The sequence below is a fragment of the Falco punctatus genome (genome assembly GCF_963210335.1).
Source record: "Falco punctatus genome assembly, chromosome: 6".
NCBI classification, from domain to species: domain Eukaryota; kingdom Metazoa; phylum Chordata; class Aves; order Falconiformes; family Falconidae; genus Falco; species Falco punctatus.
Window position 1 is genome coordinate 64544018 of NC_137585.1, and position 25459 is coordinate 64569476.

A 25459-nucleotide genomic window follows, 5' to 3' on the forward strand; every position below is an offset into this window, starting at 1 on the left:
ACAGCAATATTTTGTTCCCATTTCTTTGGGATGAGAGTATGACACAGCAGTGTAAGTCCAGGATGTTCTTTGTGTGTTTGTGATCTGTGAGCCTGAGCACATTCACTGGAAGATACTCAAGCAACAGCACCTTTATAGGGAAAATGCAGAGTCAGCCAAAACTAATGTATCACTGGCCTGTGGTGGAGAATCCCTGCACCATCCTGTTAAACCTAAGTTAATAATTTCCTTCTACTTTTGTTCTCTGACAAGTTCATGGGCAAACTCAGCTGGTTCCTACACAGCACTTTTGGCATGTGAGGAGTAAAAGCTTTGTACTCTGAGTTTAGTCTCACTATTGGTAATTGTTTAACTGGGCAGGTCCCTTGACCACTTCCTAAACTCTTGCTCTCACAATATAAACAGTACAGCAAACCATCCTGTTTGCTGTGTTTTTCCATCAGAAAGTTTCCTTTACTAGGAGTGGCCACTGCTCAGGGGCAGCCATGGGAAGACCTTGTCTGACCTTCAACCAGCTGTGAGTGCTTGCATGGGGGAGGATTTACATAGGTCATTTTGCAGCGCTCTGCTTACCTTGGAGTGCTCAGCTAGGATGGGCATAGCTGCCAAAGTATGTTTGATTACAAACCTTACTATGTTTTTTATATATTTGTGTCCTCACAGGAGGCCACTGAATCAAATTCAAAATCATGCCTGCACACTGCCACTGTTCTGGGGTCTCCTCATCTCCCCTCTTCCCTCCTGGCAACAAGGCACAAGCAAAACAAGACAAGAAATTCTTAAATGTCATTGTAGCTGCTCCTCAATGGAGAGAAGATGACAGTACTCGGTGGGAAACTAGTTCTTGCAGAAGGCAATCCCACAGCCCACACTGGGTAGTCCATCCCTGGAGTTTCCAGCCCAGGCAAAACCATGTGCCTCCTTTCACACAGACTTTCAGAAACTGAACAAGGTCTGGCCCTGTGTGTCCTTCACCAGGATATGGTTGGGGTTTTTTTCCTGTGCCATCAAGAAATAACCTTGGGAACATTTCCACTCCAAGGGTCTCACCAGATAAATGGGAGAATGGGCCCAATTTGGCTTTAATAAACATATCAGGTCCTATGACTAGATCTGAGGGACACCCTCCCATCGCATACACTGATAAAGGGCACATATCCTTTTGTCACATAACTCTGAGGGGAGGTGGGGAAGGGGCCCCCTTGTCCCATGACCTAAATCCTTTTATTGCTACATGCTACAGGACCACATTCATCACTCTCCATTCTATTGTAGTTAACTGGATAGCAAAATTAATCTTGCTCATATCTCTAGATCATACCTCCAGTAGGCGACATGTTATGAATGTACTTTTTGGCATCTCTTATATTATTTGGAGTAACTGGAACCAGCTGGTCCTGCTGCCAAACTTTTATTCGGTTGGAAAAACCAATGATATTGAAGTGGTCTTCAGGCCTTAGGTCCTGGAGAATTGTGAAGAGAGCTTCTTTGGTCTAGAAAGAGAAGAGAAAAGAGACCAGTAGACACAACTGTCACTGCTTTAGTGGGCAAGAATTTAATTCTTAAGATGTTTACTGATCTTACAGATATTCCTACACTGCCAGTTTAGCTTATGAAAAAAATTGGAATGTCCTTCCCTGTCTCAAGGCCTGACCTCTGTGGTCCCAAGCGCTACGCAAATATAAGACAAAAGAACAACTCTTGCCCAAAAGATCCTGCAAAGCTGTGAGACACATGTCTAGGCCTAACTAAGCTTAAAAATCATGCACAACAATTAGGATCAAAGCTCCCTGTGACTGGGACGACCATTCTTTAAACTAAGGGATACTGAATAATTTTGACTAATACCAAAAACCTCGTGGAGTTCTTCTAAAGCCCTCTAGACCTGCAGTAAGCTGTAAGTGACAAATAGTTTAAAAGGTTTCTTGTAAGTTTAAATACCTCTAAATATGTCAAGGATGCACACGCTCTGTTCATAATTAGGATACCAATTGGTAGATATGTATTCCAAAGAATAGTTCCAGCAATTAACAAATGTTTAAGCTAATATGTTCAAATGAATAAGATACAAAAAGAAGCCCTGACTAATGAATGCAGGTTCTACCTGCTAGTTAGTTCTGTCCTGGGCATATCGTTTTTCACCAGTATGCCAACGTTACATTGCTCTGCTGTTCATCATTCTATATAAATCCAGGCAACCAGAGTGAGAGAAGCTGGTATCAAGATGAGTTCATAGACAGAGAGGTTAAGTTTCCTGGGTGATGGGAAAGACAGACCACTGAGGATAAGCCAAGTGGAAGAGTGCAGATGTGTCCAGTTCTCCCCAGTGTGAAATCTTTGATTTAGCAAGCATGCAGCTGTGTTCACATGGAGACAAACTTCAGCTTAGTAAGACCAGCTGAGAGAAGATGCCCAAAAGCAGCCTCTGTCCGTGTAAACATACCCTATATTTGGATGCAAAACACATGGGAGGAATACAAGGCAACAATATCTGTAAGTATAGGGATCAGCAGTTTCTCAGCTCTGTCACCATTAAGCCTTTCAAATTCTAAGGCACGCTATGCGGGATATAATACGGTAAACTCAACAACATTTAAAGGTTTCTCTCATCATTTAAAGGTTTCTCTCATGCCTATCAGGGAAATATGTGAAGGGCTTGTTAAGAAAAAATAAAAAAGCTAATCAGCAGTGCTGGAAACCACGTATCCCTATGGCTGATGTTGCTATGTAAAGACAATTTGGAAAGGAGCTCAAAGGACTGATCAAGCTGTGTCATCAATATCCCTCTGGATTCTGCATTGAAGCTGATGATGCAATGATGCAACCGCAAACAAATTACCCACCACAGTGGAATCTCTAATCCTCCCAGCTGGTGACTTGGCTTCCAGTCCATCTAAAGCTAAGGGGAATATTTCCCATAGCTTCAAACATTTTGGAGCCAGGTCTGGAGTCCTGCCCTGCCTGTTTCTGTCCTCTGTATAAACTGTTTTCCTCTATAGGGATCACAGGATTCATCCCTCCGTTTGCTTAGCTGGAACATTGCTCCACGTCTCACCACCATGCATTTAATGAATGTTTCATAGGTAATACTACTAAACCAAATGCTGGTGGAAGAGGTTTTTTTCAAAGGGGAGAACCCCATTAGGTTCACATCATGCGTGCACCAAATGAACCTTCAAGATGAATGCGTGCCCCAAACATGAAGGCTGCCTCCTCAGTCTAACAGCCCATAAAGAACTTGCTAAGATGAGCTAAATAGCAGTTATTTGCAAAAGAAGGGAGGGTTTTATGCTCCTTTCTCACCTCCTCTTTTACAGGAGCCCTTGTATTGTAAAAAAGCATCAGATAATGCATAACATAACCCTACAGAAAGACCCTCAAACATTCACAGTGCCATTTTACAGAAGCGAAAACTGAGGCATAGACTACTTCAGTAATGATGCCAAGGCTACAAATGGAGAGCTTTCCAAAACTTGAAGTTTCCAGCTCTTGATCAAGTAGGCCAAACCATCTTTCAGGCATGCAAAGCAGCAATCACACAGTGGAGAAAAGCTCTTTTGGATTTATTCCATGGTTACAAATGTGGCCCATGCATTTGTCCCTCAAAAAATCAGATCAAATAAAGTAAGCAGAAAGTGAAAATGGAGAACCTTCTATCCTGTGTGCATGTGATCAGGCCTTCATACCAACCTCTGCTGAAGGAAATTTGGGGCAGGACAGTAAAGCAAGAAATAAGGAGACCACAACAGCTCCTTACATGAAACATCCCCCCTCTACTCCCCCCCTAGGGTAGGCAAGAGAGAGAAACAGAGGTGCCTAGTAGCAATGATTTAGAGTGAAACTCCCCAATTCCAATTATCCGTATTATAGCTTTGATAACAATTAACATCACTTTACATTTCCCATTACAAAAAAGCCTCTTTTCAGTTTTTTGCAATTCTGTCAGACTGCCCTTTTCTCAGAGGGATTTATTGGACCCAAACAGCTCTATTGTTTCTGAGAACAAGGCAAGAGGAAAAACAGTCTTGCTTTGGCCTTCTTGCAGAGAGACTACATCTCACCTCCAATGTGCTCAGAAACTGCTTTTGACATTCTTGCCTGTGTTCAGCCAAAAGTAGAGGAAAAGAAAAGGTGAAACAACACAGAGCAGCAGTGTAGTTTGATGCACACAGCATCCGAGCTAGAACAGCAGAATAGGTCAGGAAGAACTGAAGCAGACTTTCCTAGAAAACACAGCACTTCCCCACACCCTCATACAGGCGCCAAATGGAGGGCTGGGACCAACTCTCTCTCCCTTTATTTAATTCTCTCTTTCCTTTTTTTCTCTTATTTTTGTCACAGTTTAGTCATTTCCATGGAGTTTAAGTCAGTTTTTCCCAGGGAACAGTTCTGCCATAATTTAATGCGCACGCACAGACAGCCTGGATTCTGGCATCTCTATAATGTGCTTGCCTCTGCAACATCAACAAAAACCCTTTGAATGTATGTAACATATATACACACACAAACATATGTACAAACGTGTGTGTGTGCGCGCATGTGGTTTTGCTCCAAAGCAAACAGAATAACAGAGGCCATATAGTTCATTGACCTGTAGCTTTAACCTCATCCCTAGTAAAAATAAAGGGTGGGAGTCAGCTCTCCCAATTCAGTCATCAGAAAGCTGGGCATTGCATCTAAACCCTCTCTAGGCAGGGGAAGACACCTCCAGAGAGTAATTCGTTCCCATCTGTTTTGGATAGGTTTTAGGATGGGCTGAGTCATTGTCTGGAAGTGCCTGTCTCCCAGCATTGCCTCCAAAAGGCCAAGCAGCTCAAGTATAAAGAAGGTGAGATTCACCTCAAGACCAAATCCTGCCCAGTCCTGAGCATTAAAGTGCTTACTGAAGCCAAAAGGAGCTAAACTGGCTCTCCACCTCTCCCAGAGTGTTCTGAATTGCCCGACTCATTGTATGTGTTTCCACTTCTCCTCCCAGCCCATAAGTACCTCCAGGTTTATTCTAAAGGCTGCAGCCCTCACAGGGTGGCAACACAGGCTTTGCTACCAATATTCCTTGCCCATAAACGGGTCTGTGAGAGAGACGTGACCTCCCTCTGGAGGGCTGGATATGATTCAGGAGCTGGCAGGCAAAAGTGACATTAAATAAGGGGAATGTCTTGGTAAAAGTGCACTGCTTGAAATCCTTAAGTACGCAGCTATGCTGGAGTGCTCCTGGTGCCCAGTCCTCTCTTCCAGCCTCCAGGCAAGGATTTGCAAAGCATTTCATGAAGAGAGTGCTGGCAAAGGCTTCAGTCGGGACACAGCAGCAGGTTTCTTGCTCTGGCCTTGTAAGGCCACAGCTGGAACATCTCCTGTCTCAGAGGAGCCAAGGGCTGAGGCTGCTGTGGGATTCCCAAGCTGCTCTGCTGCCGATGGGGTCTCGGCACTTCCACTCCCGACAGGCCCTAGTGACTCATTGCACTGAAATTCATGCCAAGGAGCTCTCTTGGAGGCAGAAAATTAACCATTTCTTCCCTGGTGAGGGCCAGATCCTTCCTCCAAGGCTGTGCATCCAACACTGGTCCATTTGGGGGATGAGCTGGGCACAGATCTAACCCACTCCCACCTAGGAAAAACAGTTTAAGGGTCCAGCATCTTTGTGCTAGGTGCTGCAAGGTGAAACACTTCTCCCAACATATTTGCCTGGGTAGATGCATTTTTGTGTGAAGGGTGGAGCGAGGCTTAAAGGAGAGGGTGGCAGGAAGTAACAATAGAGAATGGCTGGGGGCGGTGGGGAAATAAATCCATTTTTGCCAACTAGGAATGGTTCTAGCTGTCAGAGACAAGTTTTAAATGAGGATTAAAAGAGGATAGCTCCATGGGGGAAGATTCCTCTGTTTCCCTCAAATTAGCGTGGATAAAATTTAGCTGAGAGGTAGAGACTGAATTGCCACTCCAATGCATTTGAGTTGAGAAACTGGGCTGATGAATGACCTGTCAGCACAGCTGCAACCTAGAGCTTAAAACATCCTTCTCCAGGGCTACAAAATAGCATTCCCCAAACCTGGAGCAGAACAATCATGGTCTACGGTTGGGGACAGGTGGAGTGACCGTGGCTGCCAGAGAGTGATCACAGTTTATGTCTGTGCTTTGGAAATGATGAGAAGCTGAAGATGGGCTTGCACTGTCTAAATGTCTGATGTGCAAACAGTGTCTTCTCAAGGGTGCAAGGTCAGGGACAAGGCCACCACTCTGGTCTTCATCGTCACCTCTGCACCAATACCTGGACATGCAACAAAACTGCTGTTTTCCTGGTTCTTGCTTGCTAAAGGCCCTGCATCACAGTCAAGATGACTTGGGGCTGTATGACCCCCAGCAACCGCAGGAAGAGAACTCCCACAGCTACACTCACTTCAGCTGGGAATTGTCACCTTTGTACCTGGCCCTCGGGGCTAGCTCTGACAGAACTCCCTTTGCTTAAACACTAGTGGAGCAAAGCATGGGAAGACACACTCCCATGGAAGAGCCGAGAGCCTTCAGTCCTTCCTTGGGTCAAAGAGCTGCCTCAGAGACATCTGGGATGATGTCAGACCATCTGGGTACCTTTTAGGAAGAATGTGAGTCCTGGTGACATTTCTCTCACAGTCTCTTGTTTGTTTGAGAAGCAGGGTGAGGGTGAAGCCTGGCTACCCTGAAAGCTTTGCAGTTCAAAGGGACACAATGTGTGGTTGTTAGACACTGTGGCACTGCCAGACTTTGGCCTTGCTATGAAGCAAGAGGGGAATTCAAGCACCTCATTATAATGCATGTCCCAAGGCCACGTATTCACACTTTCCATTGCCTAGGAGCGCTTGTAAGCGCTTCATCTTAGGCCCACAGCTTCATGCCAGCCCATTAAAAAAAAAATAAAAATAAAAAGACTTTCAGTTCATGCTGAATCCAATTTTGTAAGCATAGTGGGTCTTTGCAGCACTGTAATGTAACTCAGCCCCTCTTGGAAATAGCTTCCAGATGCAGAGGGAGCTCTCCCAGCACCCACCCTACCAGTGCCTCTCAGATCACTCAGCAATCCTTGGCTGCACCCTGCACACCCAAATACAGCTGCCATCTGCCCTCGCAAGGGCTGGGCAGTGAGACATCAATACCAGCGACACAGCCCCTTTCCAGCTGCAGCCAGCACCAGGGAACTGCATGGGCTCAAGATCGTCAGTCTAAAGAGCATGGCTAGCAGAGAGAAAAGCATTCACAACCAAAACCTCTGGGAAGCAGTGCCTGTCAGCTGAGGGATGCACAAGAACAATCTGCATATAACAGACGTGGGAGCATCTGCAACCATATGCTGAAGGATGCCAAAACTAGAAGACAAAATTTCACTAGCCTTTACTTTGTCCTTCCAGATCCCCTGTGAGAGACCGTATTTGACAAGAAAGGAGCTAAGGCACAAGATGTAAGCTCAAAGGGAACTAGAAGTGCAGAGCTCTGAGAGTACAACAATGCAGAGAAAGGCTCTGAAACCAGATCTCCTACAGTGAGAAGGAGAAAAGTACAAGTAAATATGTTGTTTGGCAAAACAGTGCAAGGAAGCACAAGGAGAAAAAACAGAAGAGCTCGCCCCTCACCTTCAATATGCTTTGGTTCATATCTTTCCCTTTCCAGGCACAGACAGCTGATAAAAAGGTCCAGAGCTGTTTTTTTCCAAGCTACAACAGCAATATCTGGTCAAATCTGCCCATAGTCTGTCAGAGGGATTAAAACTGTGACTTAAGGAAAGGCTGGCATCTAAGTCACACTTGAAACAATGCTGTTGAGGTCAGACAAGGTACTGCCGTAGAGCAGGTTTGGGATCCAGTAGCCAAGGGAAAGGCTGTGTGAGCACCACTGCCACTTAACAGGGAGTAGCTGAGGTACAGAGGGAGCAAAGTTTTGGGCAGTGGCATTCCTGCTAGGTCTGAAGCCACATCACATCAGTTTTTCTTTCCTCTACGTCCCAGTTTCCTTTCTGCACACGTAATGCAGATCACATGCCAGTTGCCAGCAAGAGGGACTTTTGTACCAAAAATTAGGTTTAACCCAGAAGTGTATCCTTGGATTTTTTCACCTTCCTCCATTCCCCCTCTTGGGGAAGACAATCTGCCCTTTCTTCCTCTGCAGGGAGCGTTGTACAGTTCAGGAACTGCAACTAACCCTCTCCCTGTCAATGTATCTTTGTGCTTTCTTCCTGGCAGACACTGATCGCGTAACCAAGGAAAACTCCTTCGCAATTCTGGACAACAGGCATTTTGTTTTACACTGACACTGGCCTGTGACAGGAAGGAGTTTGGTTGTGGAGCTCTGGACAATAAAGGTCTGTATCCAGTCCATGGCCCAGCCTCTCCCGCCTGCACATGACTGATCCCTTGCTAATAACTTGAACATTGCTGACACCCTATAAGGCTCTAGGAAAAGTTGCTTTGTAATTTCCTGGTCTGGAAAAGAAATGCTCCATCATTTAGAGCAACTGTTTCTATTGCCTTTTCTGAAAAAAGATTTTCCACTCAACACTGAGTAAACTACTTAGCTCCACATTTCTCCAGGACATTTAATCACTGGATTTCTGCTCAGTGGAAAACTGTCTTCAAGGCTGTGGGCAAGTTTAGATATGAGTTGGGGTAACTCACTTCTTTAGCACCCAACAGCATAGTGAGGATAAATACATGAAAAACTGCAAGATGATCTGATTTCTCAGGAACTGGAGTTACATGTACCCAGGGGGCTGAGTAGATGCTCAACCTTTGTAGCCTTATTGCAGCACTGAGGATATAAGTAAATGTCTATACAAAGATTGAAGGAGGCAAGCTCTTATCAACACCAAGCATCATTAAATTCCTTATCAATACTGCAGTATGGATTACAGTTGGAGCAGTAAATATTTCTGTACAATAAGTCAAAGGGAAAAGCTTAAAGGCTGCCCACAATGCCATACTGAAATAACCCCACTGGAAACAATGGGGCTACCTGGGCAGGCAGCCAGACTGACACAACAGTCTATGAAGGCCACATTCTCATCTTGAACTTAGCTCATTTTAAGTGGGATCATATCCCATAACATGCCAGTCAGACACTCAAACCCCAACCCTGTCAGCGTGACAAACTATTTCCATGCAGTTAGAGGCAAAAAGGTCAACACCAAGGGAAAAGCGCTCCATGCCCTCAATGCAGAGCTTGACATCTCTCCCTCTGCCCATCCTCAGAAGATGGAGTTAGATCCAGTGCACAGACACTGTTCCGACAACTCGGGACTTTCATTCTCTGCCACACAGATCAGCTGCCAACACAGTGCTAGGAAGAGCTGCCATGCCCAAGAGGCTATCCATAGCACACCCCCACCATTTCAGCAGTCAATAGCTGCTGCGCCATACAGCAGTTGAGCTGAATCATGGGTCCCTATGCTTTTCGTATCAATTAGCCTCCATTCTTCATCATGTACCCACTTTTCCAGAGTGGATGCCACAGCAGTCAGAAGCCTGCCAGGTCTGAGGCTTTCTAGCCCCTTCTCAGAACATCTTACCTGTGTGTGTAATCTGCTAAGAGATGTGCATTGCTCCTCCATAGAGACATGTCCCTCTTCACAGAGAAAAGATCTCTGCTATTTCACCAAGGAGAGATTGTGCCGTTCCTACTCCAGGAGGAGATGTTATTTCTCCATGAAAAGGAGTACTGAACTTCCACAGGGATGAAGTATCTGTTACCCCTCTGCAGAGGACATGACTCTGTAGCCACCTCCTCTCATAGCCCTGACCCTTTTTCCTTGAACTGTGATATCTCTTGCTTTTAGATGCAACTTTCCCATTTTCATCTTCAGTGAGTGAGGGATGGTGACAATGGCTGGTCAGAGCAAAGGCCCAGCACTTTTGCTCAGGTTTACCATTAAGCAATACAAGAGCATGTAGTTGTTCTTCAAAAAAACCAAATTTGCCTGTTTTCCCACCTGAGAGTCTGCCACAGGGCCCTCACAGATCTCCAACACCTGCCCCTTTCTGATTTTCCCCATTTCCACATCCCCTCATCATCTCCAGCTCCAGAATCCCCACTCTCTCCTGCACATCTGTGCCCCCAACCCTTCCCCTGCCAACTTCTGTCCCAAGCCACTGCCTCAGACATGAGCACAGGCCAAGTCTTTGAACCAAAGTTCTGCAGAGAGGAGTTGAAGATGAAGTCACTATGTAAGGTGTAACTATCCAAGCAAAAGCTCTCTCCTCATGACACAGGTACTAAGTACCACATCCCTCATTCCCAAGGGACCTCAAATTACATCACGTGAACCTTAGAGCCAGAACTGCCCATGAATGCTGATGACTTCATACAGTAGCATAACACAGCAGACCTCACTCCAGCAGGCTTCCACACAAGATCTCACAAGTGCTTCTGAGCCTCAGCTGCTCTTCACAGTTAGAAACAGACTGTCCTCGTTGAGCAATGTATAGTACACACCCCGTATTAGGGTGAAGGGGTATTTACCTGGAAATAGCAGTATTGTTGCAAGCAGAGTTAGCCTAATAGATTTGGGGGAACTTGTACAGCCATAAACCCACCCATGGGTTTGCCAGCTAACCAGACGAGGCTCTGCAAAAAGACAAGCACAGACAAAGAAAATCCTAGGTTCCCTTAACAGATCTATGACAAAAACACAAATGGAAGCCAAGTCTGGCTTCCACATATTGCTCCAGCAACTGGAAAAATGCAGGGTTTTGTCCTGGAAAGGACTTTTTAAAAATCCCAGATCAATAGCTTCACAGACTTGTATGCATGTGCCAGAGGCTTAAGTGTACTAATAGGCTTTAACGGCTCTGACCAGCCTCACCTGGGGCCTCCACCCACACTTCTGCCCAGTTAAGCTCCAGCCTGAGCCCTCAGTCCTGCCTGAGTCTCAGACCAAGGGTTATGCTGTAGCCGTCTCTATCGCTGTCACAGCTGTGCCTGTTCATAGACCTCAATGACCCTGATCCATGGACTGACTGACTTCCTAGCTTGATTTAGCTCCTTCCTTTTCACTCTGGACTTGTTTGGTGATCACTAGGCTATGTCTGCCCCTAGAGTAGCACCTGTTTTCAGTTCATCCTTTGATGAATTTCAGCAAAATTCCAACTGAAAGCCTTGGTAGAGTTCTCAGTGTCTTCATGGGGTTTCAGTTCAAGCCTCAGCAGCATTTCCGTGCTAAACTCTGCACTTGCCTTTGCATCCCACGTACTCTGAACCCAGTTAAAGGACTGGCCATTTATAGGTGGGCTGGGCTTTTCCTGAGAAATTCTGTCTCTAATTCTGCTACCTCAACATGGAGAAAATCTGCTGGGGGCACACTGGTTGTTAGTCCCGAGACCAGAAGCAGATGCTCCCTGTCCTGAATACCTGAGGGCATCTTGTTCTGAAGGTTACTTGTTCCTCTGTGGCCCTGTCATTACTTGTAAGTTTTAGGGTTTAGGAAAGGCGGATTATTCTGCTGCATAACAAGTACTTGCATCTTTCTTGGAAGCTGGGCAATTAAAGTCTATATGGATCTGATGTCTGATTTAGTGTAGCAGATCCTATATGCCACATTGACATCTACAAACAGGACTGAGATGGCACTGCTGCTGTTTATTTCTGAGTAGGAGGCAGCTGCATGAGATTCTTCCGCGTTCACTAAGGCTGTTGCCTTCCAACAGAAATGGGAAAGCTGACAAATCTTCTCTCTTCACAGTACCTTTAAACCTGCTAAAGGCTGTAATTAGAATTAGCATTTTTTTCAAAAGTCCCCTGATGATTTCACATTGTTCTCCTGGGCAGCAGACATTATTTGGACTAGTAGTCAATTGACCTGCGGCCAGCTCTGCAGCAACCAGCAGCAGTCAGTGGGGTTTGGAGTGAGAACATCAAGCGTTCAGGTGTTTGTCTGCTCTCTCACCACCCTGAAACTACTCAGAGGGAGCCTGTGTGCTGAAGCATGGAGCTTTAGGGATACGTGCCTATAAGGCACTCAGAAGGGTTCAGACAGTGTGGGTCACAGATCAAGGGTACCGACAGTGTCCCTTGGATGGATGCAGCCAAATAAACTGAAGCACTTGCAAATACGCACCAGGTCCCAGTTTCAGTTGAGTTCCTCTTAGAGCAATTAACCTCAAAGAAAATTACAGTCTGGCACACTACCATTGACAAGTTGCCAGGCTTGCGGTGTGGCCAGCTGTTTAACTGAGTGTATGGGCATTTATTGCCTGTGGGAAAGGTAAGGTGAAACGGATCTGTGGTTGAAACAACTACATCTTACCTCCTGTCTGCAAAATATTTGCAAATCCATCCTTTTGTGGACACATTCATAGCTTGGAACATGCTTGTTCTATAACACTGAACTGCAGGCTGATAAAGGCTCTTTTTCACTGTGTTTAGTGAAGCTGGGGACAATCATCGTAATCACAAGGTGGTGAACCTATAACTGGCCCCTCTTTCTTTTAGTTATACCAAAGTAAAACTTCTACGTCACCCTCTACCTGGCCCAAGGTACCACAATTTCAGCAGGCCAGACTGCTTGAAGGGGAAATCATTTTGCTTCCCGGTAAACTCTGCAGATATAACCTGTTCCCCAGGGTCTTCTGGCTCCTGTTAAAAGCAACTATTCCACGTGGAGCTTACTGTCTCTTTGCAAATGAAGGAACAAAGCTCATGAGGGCAAAACCACTATTTTCCTTGCCAGTGGGGCAGCAGTAATAACGTGCAAAATCTTGAATACATGAAGAATATTTTTACCATCATGTTCAAGAGTTTTCTCTTCCTGAACTTTTATCTCCCTGCCAGTGCTAGAAGGTGACTGTCACAGAGGCCCATACTCTCAGTGGAGGTCGACTGCTGTAACACGTGGAGTCTGCTAGACATCAACAGAGTTCAGAGGCTGTGAAAACTGCAGGAGGAATATGCATGTTAGCTGATCTTCCCCACAAAGCTAAAACATGTCTCAGTGATGTGAGGGCAATGTCTCAAAGGTCTTAATGATTTTACTTCAGCTGATCAACCAGTCTCACTATCTGTGTTTGCAACTGGGTCTGAACATCTTGTTGCTTCAAAGACTGAGATATCTTAGGAAGGAAAGGGTGGCACAAACAGATAAAAATTTGTGGAGGAAAAGGAAAACCTTGGGAGACGAAAAGAGAAATTACTCACAATTAGACTGTAGGAAATGTAGGGTTCATGAAATCCTGACCCCATTTGAGTCACTTTGCCATTATCTTCGTGAAGAAAGAGTACAAAATCTCCTTGAGTTACTATAGAAAAGGGTGCACAGTTGATGTTTCTCCTACAACCCTAAACACTGTCCTTTGCCACAGTTACTGCAGCTGACTCACAAGAGCATTCTTTACAAGTGCTGACTGTATTTTTAGCTGATCTTGCATGTGACTTAGTAGAGAGAAATGAGGAAAGACAGGCCCATGGGAATTCCCAGCTCTCTACACATCACCATAGATTAGCACAGCTGCAAGAGTCCAAGAGAAAAGAAGAAAAGGAGGCATTTCCTCTGCTCAGATGTATCCTGCCGCCAGGGGATGTGTCTGTAATTTAACAAACATCTTAATAACAACAACACTTGTGTAAAAAGGCCACTGAGCAGACATGATCCATGGCTGTAACTGATCATACATTCTTAGTGTACCAAAAGAAGCATATTATTCAGCCAGACCTAGATTTTGGTCTTTCCTTGACTAATCTATGTGGGAGATTTATGATTTGGGTCATAATTCCATGAAGTTCTATTTTTTGGAGCAGCTGATATCAGAGGAAGACAAGCTCTTCCTGCACGTAGCACTCCTCCATAACATACCATTGGTTCTCCATAAAAAATTACCATACTGAGGTAACAGGCAAAAAGTTGGGTATACCCTCAAAAAAGGCTCTGGCTAGACACATCTCTCGCTTCAGGCTCAAGAGGCACCTATTTGTAGCTAATTAGCCTGAGATTCATGTACTTTTAGCAGTAGGAGCTGGCTAGGCTATGAAGTAGACCCTCAAGGGTTAACAGCCATGTTGTTTCTAGTAAGTATATGAAAAAGAAGCCCTAATACGCTCAGGATGAGAATAAAAGCTTTCATAGTACGAGGCTAATCTGCTGACCCAAGGCACTACTTGCACAGCTCACACCAGTACCAAAGCCCTTCAGAGTCTTAATCTCCCTGGTTCAGCACTGTGTCGCTGGCTGGCTGCTTTCAGCATGCAGGACTGGGTGCATTTGTGCAGCATCTGTTTACCCTGCGAGGCAATGCAGACATTTTTCAACAGAAGGATAGCAGAAAGCCAAGAGCCAGGCTCTGTCCACAGGAATTTGTAAAGATTCAAAGGCATCTTCATTCAAGACCTCATTCAGCATAGTACTAGGTATGTTTGTTAACAACTCTGTTTGCTACTCCAGTCACTGGGGAAGGTAATTATGAGTCATAAAAGTCACAGTCCATTTTAGCTCACAGTAGAGATAATTTGATTTAATAGGGAACACAGCTTCTAAATTAAGATTTATGATCACCATTGAAACCAGATAGTAAAGTTTTTAGCAGAGAGAGGAAGGTATATATACCCCCAGTGTCCTTGTTCAAAGACAGAGAACTGTCAGAGAATGACCACGGTCTCCGTTTGTCAAGGACATTTAGGCTAGTGTTGGTGGCCAAGGGGAAAAAAAAGGCTGTCAAATAACCACACTTTCCAGAAATGTCACCGTGTTCCAGGCAGCAGCTAAGGAGCTTGAATGGACTAATTACATCTCCTTAACTGTCCAAGGTACAAGTCCAAACCACTGGCCTTCAATTGTTCTAGTGGAGTTACAACATCACATCATCCGTACAAGCTGAAACTGCCTCATATTGGTGTCAACCTATGTGGAAAGTGTCATTTGTCACCGTCATTATCTCAGCCATGGTAAGAAAGGAGAAGGTAAAGATGTGGCCATCCAGCAGAGAGAAGCCAAGCAACTTCTCTGTATCTCACGCCTGTGGAGCAAGTCTTCAAATGGAAGGAAACAATACTAACCCTGCCAGGACTTTTCTCCTTTTCTGTACAGATATAATAAGATGGAAATTGGATTTAACTCTCCAGTGTGAGTGAAGACTTGAGATACATCTGTCAAATCATTCAGAACAAAATTGAAGTCTTAATTCATCTCTGCTTCTAGTTTAGACTGATAATACTGTGTTGAGAGAGCATATTCCCCCCGGCATGGTGCCCTTCCAAGCCAACTACGTGGCTCCTGAACTGGAGATGGTTTTCATCTGTCCAGATCAGAGTGTTGAAGAAGCAAAAACATTTAGGCACCAGCCTGAACCATCCATGTCAAAGGTCGATTTTAAGTATCAGTGATGTTGGCTTGGTATGTTGGCTCACGTTAAGATCCATGCCCTGGAAAAATGTCAGATTTGTGTTGAAAGATATTCTCAAATAGGACAAGTTTAGCTTTCTTTCAACAGAACCCGTTGAGTTATACATTGCTAAGGGTTTTGCCAAGGTAACTTAAAGACAGCAGTATCTTCTCTCTGCTGTTAAGCTTGGATACAATGGTCTCCTGAATGCACTTTGTTGGGAATTCTCCCTAATCTGCCTCTTTTCAAACTGCTCAGAATGGAACTGCCCAGGACAATCCTATCTGCAGCATCCTAGCTCAGTTTTGACAGAACCAGCCTTTTTTACAGAGTGATTAAGTCCTCTGCACTTCTTGTCCCCATCCCAGTCCCACTAACAAGATAACTTCTCATTGCAAGTAAATCATCCACCTTGAGGTGTCTTCAGAGCCTCCTTTCAACTCAGATATAGCAAACGCTTTGCAGAAGAACCCATCTGGTGAGACGAAGTCTGAACCAAGCTCTTTGCAACCAGTCTATAATAAATGCAAGGACCTCACCTGTTTCAGTTTTGTTCCCACCATGGAAGCACTGATGTCAAGCACAAATACAACGTTCTTTGGCAACGGAGGAAGATCTGTCGGGGCAAAGTAGTGCACGAAATACCCATTAAGAATCTGTGGAAGAGCAAGGAAGTCGGGAATCAAAGGTAGATCATGATGCAATGTTCCACACATATCATTATGGTATGTTTGGTTGGACACACCTGATCCTGCTTTCAAGGTTTGTGCCTACACTGAAGGAAATGAACGCCCCTTGGTACCTCTCTTAATTCTGGTCCCCTGTTTATCCAGACTCAGGGAGCCTACTGAAGCTCTCTGCATCTCCTTCCATGGTGGACATTGGAGTTTCTTTCCAAATGCAGTAAGGATATAATGTATGTACCCAGGGATCAGAACCCCAACATGCATTTGGAGAACTAGCCTTATTTCTAGAAATATATACAGCCAGTATAAAGTGAAGTGTAGATACAAAAGAAATTCAACTAAGTAGGTACCTGTGGTTTTTAAGTCCATCTTGTGGCTGCCAACTGGCTGGTTTTATTTCGGATAGTTCTTACAAGACTAAGAAGCAACCTTCACTTGGAAAGCATTTTCTAGGACATTTGAGCATGAAAGACATTGAACCACCATAGGTACGGTTAATAAAACAGAAAAGACGACCCATGTGTACAGTACCTGAATATCCCCAACACTCAGCTCCCTATTGACATCATATCTAATTATGAAGTCTCCCAAAATGCCATTTCGGGCGATCCTGGTTTGCTCGACAACACTGGGGTTGAATGTAACTTTAGCTAAGGTTTTGGTATGTCCAACTACAGTAGAAGGAGGAGGAGAAACATCACCTGTTGAGATAAAACCACAATATTACAAGTTTTCCCCGTTGTCTTACAGATGTCTAAGAGCAGCACACACAGGATTACCATGCAGTCAGGTCAACTAGCATAGTTACATACTGAGGTTAGATATTCAGCTCACCAGTGATAAGAATGTAATAACCCCTCCCCTCTAATTCTAAACAGAAACCAACATTGCAATGCTATCAGGGATATAAATGTTTAGGCAAAAATGCTGTGCTCACTTCTGCTTGGAGAACCGAACTCAAAGGCTAGATATTTTCTGTAGGATTGTTAATTGTTTTCTGTAAACAATGAACACACAACATTAGACATGCATGTGGTATTCAATCCAGCCAGCTCTAGACGTCTAAAATTCAGATCCTATACCTGAGATCCTGCCAGTCAATGAAAGTATGATTCATGTGACCTGTTTAAACATCTCCTCTAGGATTAGATGAATCATGTTGTAGATTCCTCACTGTTGATTATAAAGAGTTCTTGAAGTTACCTGCTCAGATGTACTGTAGGCATGTGAGCTGGTCAGGATTAACCTGACTAATTGATTGCTTGATCTGACAAGCATCTTATATGTAACGTCTTCATCTGAACAACTCAGCTGACTATGTGCAGCAAAAAGTTATCAGTGTCTTACTGATTGAGACAAAATCCAACACTTGCTAGTGCAGTCATGCAAACTGCATCCCCGCAGTGTAACTCACCCTAATCTCCAGCAGCTGTTCCTGAGGCAATGAAGACAGATGTGCCTTTCAGAAGGCATCTCAGAGAAAGACAATAATTTAGGTCTGAGTCACCCTGAAGGAACCTCTGCTTGTCTTGTTAGCTGTGTTCATTTCCTAAAGTTGAGGGTTATGGCTATTCCTTCTTGTCTCTCTGTGTGGCCAAAATCCCACCTTACTCTTGGTGTGCCAGCTGCTCATTCCCTGTGAAGTCCATAAGGACCCCTACATGAGACTGACCAAAGGTCAGATTTGGCCTTGAACTTTGCCAGATTTTGAGGGGTTTCCCCCTTATCCTAACTAGCTATTGAAAACACCAGAACAGTTTCTCAACTGATATTCTTCTGGAGTGCTTCAACTCTCACAGAGATTATTCCAACACTCCTCTGAGCCATGGAAGTTCTATGATATCTGCTCATGTGCTGATTAAAATTGGTGGCAATGAGCTACTTAATTATACTGGGGAGGAGTGTTCTCAAATCTTTGCCAAAGATGGCCCAAGAAGTCTGTGGTATGGCAGGGAAAAGAAAAGATGGGTGAGATTCAGTTCCAGTTTAGGTGTTCACAATGCAAGCCTGAGCTTATTTTCTAGGATCCCATTATGCTCAGTGGAGATCAGGTCAAGAGTGTCAGGGGAGATTAGGTTATGATACATCTGGCCAGACTTAGACATCTGCTTTAGGATAATTTTAATCATGTGCTATACCCCATTAACAGTACTGATCACAATGACAAGATGCAGGCAGTCCTGGAAGGCTCCTTTCCAGGGATTCCTATAACACCATGTAACAACAAGTGGCATTTCTCCACCTTTGTAAAGTGCTCTGAGCAGCACTGGAGGAATGCAATGTGTCATCTGTATGCAACATCAAACATGATCCACCTCACATCTAGATCCCACAGTGATTTAAAAAACTGAATACATATGAAGGCCATTTAACAAGTAGGAAAGTGGACGTATGGAGTGGTTATCTAACTTACCTGACTTCCTATAGGTCAAAGTCCATAGAAATGCTGGGACTAGGATTTCTTGTGCGTTTATAAAACTATCAGCCAAACCTAAAGTGCTATGTACAATCTAGACTCTTCTAGGCAAAGGAATGAAAGAGTCATAAATCAACATCACTTTAGGATGTGATTTCCGTGGTGGTTTGGCTTTATTTTTATCGCTGTCCTAGGAGTGCCTTTGAACAGACAAAGCACAAGACCATACTACTGAGTCAGGGAAGTTTTCTCATAGGCTCAGCTTCTACTCAAATAAATTATAGTTGGAGGACCTGGAACATGAGACAAACTCATCAACAAAGTCTTGACCAAGAAGTCTGAATGACAGATGTTACTCAATTTCAGTAAAGTCAAGAACTGACTCTGTATCATGGCTTCTCTGACTGTGCCAATTCCAATCCATTCATCCTGATGGAAACAGAGAGAAAAGTCGCAGCCAGTACACTGAAATCACTTATGGACACTAGTGCTGGATCTTAAAGGAGGTTCATAAAATGATTAACCAGAGCTTTGACATTTTTTTCTAAAATCTGTGTACAGTTCAGATTTCTCCTGTCAAAGAAAAATCATAAATCAATAGCTCTGTAAGATTTTAACTCTATCTTGATTTTTTTAAAAATTTTATAGCTGCCCTTTGATCTGATGAATCGACAGATGTAATATGTTTTTAACACACAATACATCAGATTTGCTTGTGTTTGCCTTCCTGGATTTTCCATCTGTCTTCTATCACTTCTAAAATCCCATTTAACTGCCAGTTTGTGGGAAGTATCCGTAATTCATAGAAATGGCTTAACAGTTCATTTCTATTTTGTGATCTGTTTGAGGGTTTTGCATTGCTTCTTCTCAACTGCTGAAAAGCAAGCATTGTCCTTGGTTAGGCTGCCTGGCCATACCACATCAGGGTTACCCTCCTTATACCTACTGCACGTATACATCTGTGGCTGTGGCCTTTGGACTTCATATCTGTGTTTCTCTGCCATAGGTACACTGATGGGTGCGCACAATATGCTGCGCACCACAACATGAGTGCCAGTCCTACCATTTCTATGGACTCCGACTATCTGAAATTATCTGAGTTAGGTAGGTAGCCACTCCATGCCTCAGTTTCCCAACCTGTTACATGGGCATAATCACATGTATCCCATCCTGTAAAGCACTGCGGAATCTAGATGGGATCATGTGGATCACATTATATTCCTCTACTACTCCTCAAAACACCCATTAAAGGTAAGAAATGTCATCCCCTGAAACACAGACAGTGCTTTAGGAACTCCTGGAAAGGAGGTTTCCAAGGCTGCCTTTGGAAAGCATATGACATAGCCATTGTCAGTGACACAAATAGCTGGGGAAGCTCTCCCGTCTTCTTCATAGCCGTTCATCTCCCGTCTCCAGGATGGAGAGTAAAATCAAAAAACAGTCTGACGGACAAGATCCAAAATACTTTTTTTCCCCTGGAATAATAGAAATCAGGTCTATTAGATACAAGATAATAAATAATAGAAGTTATCAAGTTCATCCCATGTTCACAGACCTAATCCCTTCCTACTTGGTTTTATGACATCGTCTGGAAACAGTCCAGACCTCCATTCATGGGAACTCAGTACCTGCCCTTGCCAGTCCTTTCCAGAGCTTCATTTTTTTTCACTGTTAGACATTTTCAATGTCTAATTAACTTCTTTTCTGGATTACAAACCCATGACTTCTTGTTCTTTCTGTTATTGACACAGAAAGCACAGTATTCTTTCCCTCCTTGCAGTAGCCTTCTGTATATTTAAATGCAGTTACTGTGTTTTCCCTCATGTTTCTTTTTTTAGGCAGCACTTGATATCTGGATTACAATTACTCTCCTCTGTTTATTGGCCCAGTTCTTTTCAAACAAGTGACAGAAAGGAAAATCTATGAGATATTGCAGCGTACAGAGTATGAATGAGCTCCAAAGACCTGAGCTGGTCTGTGCTCATGCTGAGATAATTAGCAGGGCCTTTAGACAAACTTTCCACCAAATTCAGCTAAAGAAGTAAACAGAGCAGGAAAAAGCATTTTTCATATGAAACTGTAGTCCTTACATGATGAACAGGTAAACCTAAATTATTTTGGGGACTGGAAGAGGCAGGATTAGAGCTCAAATGTTCTTCCTCCACTAACACATGGAAACTTCTAGACAACTGTGATAAGAAATTAAAACCTTTCTGAGCCATATGACTTTGAAGAGAAATAGTAATTCTCAAGCAGCCTAGTGTCTCCCTGCCTAAGTCCATAAGTAGTTCTCATGCCACTGTGCTGGAGCAAAAGGATGAGGACAGTCATCACAAAGGATGCTGGGTAGGACATCATTCAGAAAATGGCTCCATTCTGAGGTCAGCAGAGAAAGCCAGGATCATTGGCCTCAGTGTCTCCTGTTTGGGGATTTGAAGTGACAGAAGACAACACCTGCACATGCCAAAAGATCACTTTCCAAAACTCACATGCCTAATATCTTCCTTTGGGAAAAATACAACTCCCAGATGGAGGTGTGTGCGCAGGAGCCACTGGCAAAGGAAATATCCTGGAAAGACCCTGTCATCACATTGTCTCTGCTCCGTATTCAGAGAGGATGTACACAGGACTTTCCAAGAGTCTCTCTATAGCAAAGCACAGCTTTACTTTTCATAAATCACTGGAAATTTGTGGAACCAAGTCCAGCCTTTTGTCTTGGTCCCTTTCAGCCAAAACCAGGTAGAGCTGGACTCTTCACTGCTTCTGCTCCTACTGCTGTGATTTCTGCACTATTTTATAAATGGCAAAATAAAGAGTGTCCTTCACTCTTTTTCATTAAGGGATAACTTCTGTCTATAGGTCTTTAAGTTTTGTCTGTTCTGTTCATCACAGACTGTATGGATACCAGCAGTTTGGGTGGAGTCAAAAGTGCAAATCCTGAATGACCATTAAACAGAGAAATTGTTTTTCTGCTATGCATGGTACATTGGCTGTATGGATAGCATGTAGAAAGCACCACAAATGTAAGAGGATTTGTCCATGAAATAAAGGCAGATCAGCCTTTCATCCACTTTTGGTCATCTAAACTATCACGGAGGTCTTTTTCATTAGTTTTATTAACAGTGTTTATTGCCACAATAGGTTGGCATTTCTGTTATGGACATCAGAGTACAGAGCAGAGTACAGAGCTGGTGCTGATCATTTGAAGCTGTGGATGATTCCAAAGACAAACACATTTGATTTTCAACTTAATTTGCTTACCCTACACTGGATCTTCAGGAGCTATACTCAGAAATACAATGTAGTTTCTTATCCAGGTCAGTCAGAGTAAAAAAGTATCTAAATGACTTGTGAAGCTACATCACATCCTCAACAACAGTTTCAGGCTGGTGGCACTTCGGACATATTACTCAAAATGCCGTTTAACTGATGACTTAGTGTCACAATACATTTTTCAACCAATACTCTCAAGGCAATTTGTTAATATTTATCAAAATCTGACATCTTACCATTAACCTTGAGATACTATAGACATCTTTGTAGACATAGGAAACTGAGGAAGATTTTTCATGACATATTCAAATTCAAACCAGTCAGGCAGTACCATTTTCAAATGTGCAGGCCTCCATTCCTTATTCAGTCATTTTTTTGAGTCATGACCTGTCATTTAGGGCACCACAGGTAACACAGTATGGCAGCATCTGGTCTGGCATCCCTTGCTGGCCACTTACTAGATTGCTATCATGCTTTCCAGTCAAGTGATACTGAAGAGTTTTAAGCCACGGGAATTCAAGCAGAGACCAGACACTGTCTTCTTGATGGTTTACTCCCAGTTTGCAGACTGCCAAGCAGCCAGTCTTTAAATTTTAGACTTCCAGTTCACCTGTCTTTCACTTAAAAACACATAGCCTTCCCTGGAGGTCTCACTGGATGTGCAAATCTCGTGCTCTTGGGTCTCTAGGTGTCACATGAGCAAGAAGGCTTTGCAGGGAGGATCTAATGGCTCAGATGTTTTGGGTTTTGAATCAAGCTTGAAAGATGACAGCTGACTGGAATAGAGTGGATTTCCAAGTGAAATGCTCTTTGCCTTGGCCTTGCCCTCCCTAGGAGTGTTCTTGGGATTTGCATGTGTTTAGAAAGGCAGGAAGTTCCTGTTGTCTGCTCTGAGTGTGACTGATCTTGTTGGCGAGAAGAGGTCACAGGCAATAATTCCCTCCTATTCAAAACAAGCTGTCCTTCTCTGTGACTTGCATTAGACCCTTCTGAGACCCTCTGTCAATTTGGGGTTGGGGTGGGTGGGGGTGTGTGTCTTTTTTTTTTCTTGTTTTTTTTGCTCTGGCTGCTGGTAATGTCCTAATCTCATCTTGCTTCAAATCAGAAAAAAGCTCAGCAAACCTACTGAATTCATTAACCCTATACACTCATCTCAGTGGCAGTCACCTGAGTACCAATGAGGACTTGGTCTGACAGAGATACAACCCACTCCCAACTGCCTATGATGGACCTCAAAAGTGTGTTTGGCATTTCAATGACTTCCATAGCAGTGATTTCACCACAGCTAACAGATTTCACCAACTGTATAGGGCAATTCCAAACAGAAAGGGTCTCTAATTGAATGCTGAGCAAGGATAAAACACAGAGAATCTGAGCTTCCGTTGTATTATCCATCCTGTAATGGGACATCTATTTTATATACATTTTACTGGCTAGGGAGCATTATGGAATCCTAGAGCTTGGGCCCATTTTCATATGAGCTGTTTAAAATCTAAAGCACGGTGCCAAGAATGCTGACAGATTGCCATTTGGATAGCAAGTTATGAGAGTTTTCCCTGTATGTCATTTATGCCATAGGAATTTCCATACTGCACTAGACCAACAGTGTATCTGCTCTGCTTAGTCTGTCTCTAACATTGATCAATGCCAGATGTTTTGCAGGAAACCATATGCCACTATGCACTATGATACTCCTTGATAGGTGGAAAAGGTTTCCTTCCTCTCCTAATGAGGAGCAGAGCACATTTATCATGCAGTGCGTGGATGTATGGCAGAGGGACTAATTAGCTGTATGAGGCTTGACCCTGAAGCTAGTCCAGGTCACTGAGAGCCTTGATTTCACTGTGATTTGGATGAAATCAGCAGGATCACACTGAACAGTCAGTTTAACTCCAGTTCATATGCTTTAGGAACTTTACCTGGCAGACATGAACAGCTCCACTGATTCTGCTGACATTATGTCACTTGGAGTAACTGAGGTTCAAGTCCCACAAGACTCCGCATCCCACTTCCAGGTCAGAGTCTCCCTCTTTTTTTGGTGAGAGTTTCTTGTCAACATGTCAACATGTAGCAATCACAGCATCCTGTGCTCCTCACTGTTAGTTAACTCTGGAAAAAATTACCTTTACGCTGCCTGAACAACGAGTAAGGACAGTCGGGGGTAAAATTAGATACTCAGACCACACTTCGTGCTTTGACAAAACTTGGATTTTCCTCTTGGAACTTCCCATGTTCTAAAATGCAGGATTTCCTATCTGCCTTGGCATGGAGGGATGGAAAAAACAATTCACTTAAAATAAACAGTTCCCAAGAGATGTGGAGCCAGAAGACAGCCTGCTCAAATGCTGAGCACAAGGCCTGAAGGCCCAGTTCAAAGCTCATAAAGACAATAGCAAACAAAAATACTATTGAGTTGACTCAGATCAGCCCTATATTCATTAAGCTTCAAAGTTCTCACATACTTATGCACACATATCACATACAGTCAGTCATCTATAGGAAACAGAATAAAAGCCATTAGCTTTTATGATAAGATTGAATTCCCACCACTGAAACATACAGTTCATAATCCTGAAATCCCTCTCCCATTGTAGCCCTTATACCAGCTTCCATGAACCTGGAGATCGCCCTGCCAGTGAATGACAGATCTCTAAATAGGCTGATGGCCTGCAATGCTTAGAGACATGCTCATCACTCAAATGCAGCCACTTCTGGGGTGGAAGGTACCTGTCAAACAGTCAGTGCCGCAGGAGTTAAGAAAGGAAAGTGAAAAATGTATGTTTCTGAATAAAGTCATGGTTTGGATTTCCCAGAACAATTTCTCTAATGAGCTGCTAGCATTCATTTTTCTTGTTGTCTTCAGGAGATGCGTCCTCCAGTTTCTAATACAGTCTTGATCTTAGACAATGTTGCTTTAATACAACGTTGGGGTTTTGTTTAATGCCTCATTTGGAGCAGAGGGAAAGCAAATAAAACACCAGCCTACACAATTACCCAAGACTGCCTTGAAGAACTCCCAACACTGCCAGTCCAGTTCCTGAGAAGTGATTAAGGCCCCATGAGTAACAGAACCATGGGTCATAAAACTCTCTCCTTACCTTCAACTTTCCCATTGCCCTTATGCTTGCTGTTCCGAAGGGGAGGCACTTCCAGTGAAACTATGCCTGAGTTCTCCAGGATGTTCACCTCCACTCGTAACCTCCCCACCAGCTGCTGGGGCCGGATGCTGACCGTATACTCATATTTTCCCAGTCGCCTTTGCAAAAGCTCTTCATAATGCAGTAGGAACCTGGCCTGCATCTTGCGAGGAATGAAGACAGAAGCTTTGAATGTCTCATAGCCATTCTCCCTGGAAGGAAAATCCAAAGACACCTTCATACCCAGCACACATCACACACTACCTCCTCCAGTGAACAATGGATCTGGATTTTGTTGTTCCAATGAAAGTATTTCTTATCATTGAATATGTGAAACCAGCAAGAAAGAAAACATCATAATGCTTCTCAAAGCATTGAGCATGTAGAAGGTTTCTACAGGAAGAAAGGTCTTAAAAGACAAGATGACTTCTTGTGGAGAGGTATATGACAGACATGTATGACATGGAGCAGGGTGAGAGGACAGGCTGTCTCTTGGTTTCTTACAGGGAGTCCAGCTACCAAGCACTGATATAATGCCAGGCACTACTATCTGTGAAGGTAAAATAAAAAAGCCACATAAAAAGAATGAAAGCCACATAAAAAGAATGGAAATTTTTAATTCCA

The 25459-nt window shown here is 43.7% G+C and overlaps 2 protein-coding genes across 2 annotated transcripts in view; one reads left to right on the forward strand and one right to left on the reverse strand.

Annotated features, from left to right (window-relative positions):
- The window catches only part of ITIH2 (inter-alpha-trypsin inhibitor heavy chain 2), a 217179-nt gene that overhangs the window by 139959 nt on the left and 51761 nt on the right, over positions 1-25459 (forward strand). The window lies entirely within an intron of this gene.
- Positions 1-25459, reverse strand: part of ITIH5 (inter-alpha-trypsin inhibitor heavy chain 5) — a 49655-nt gene that overhangs the window by 13254 nt on the left and 10942 nt on the right. The window contains exons 5-8 of the mRNA XM_080394047.1: positions 24797-25047; positions 16541-16710; positions 15863-15979; positions 1322-1493 (exon numbers count right to left, since the gene is read on the reverse strand). Coding sequence (XP_080250173.1) covers positions 1322-1493; positions 15863-15979; positions 16541-16710; positions 24797-25047 — 710 coding nt within the window. The remainder of the gene's footprint in view (positions 1-1321; positions 1494-15862; positions 15980-16540; positions 16711-24796; positions 25048-25459) is intronic.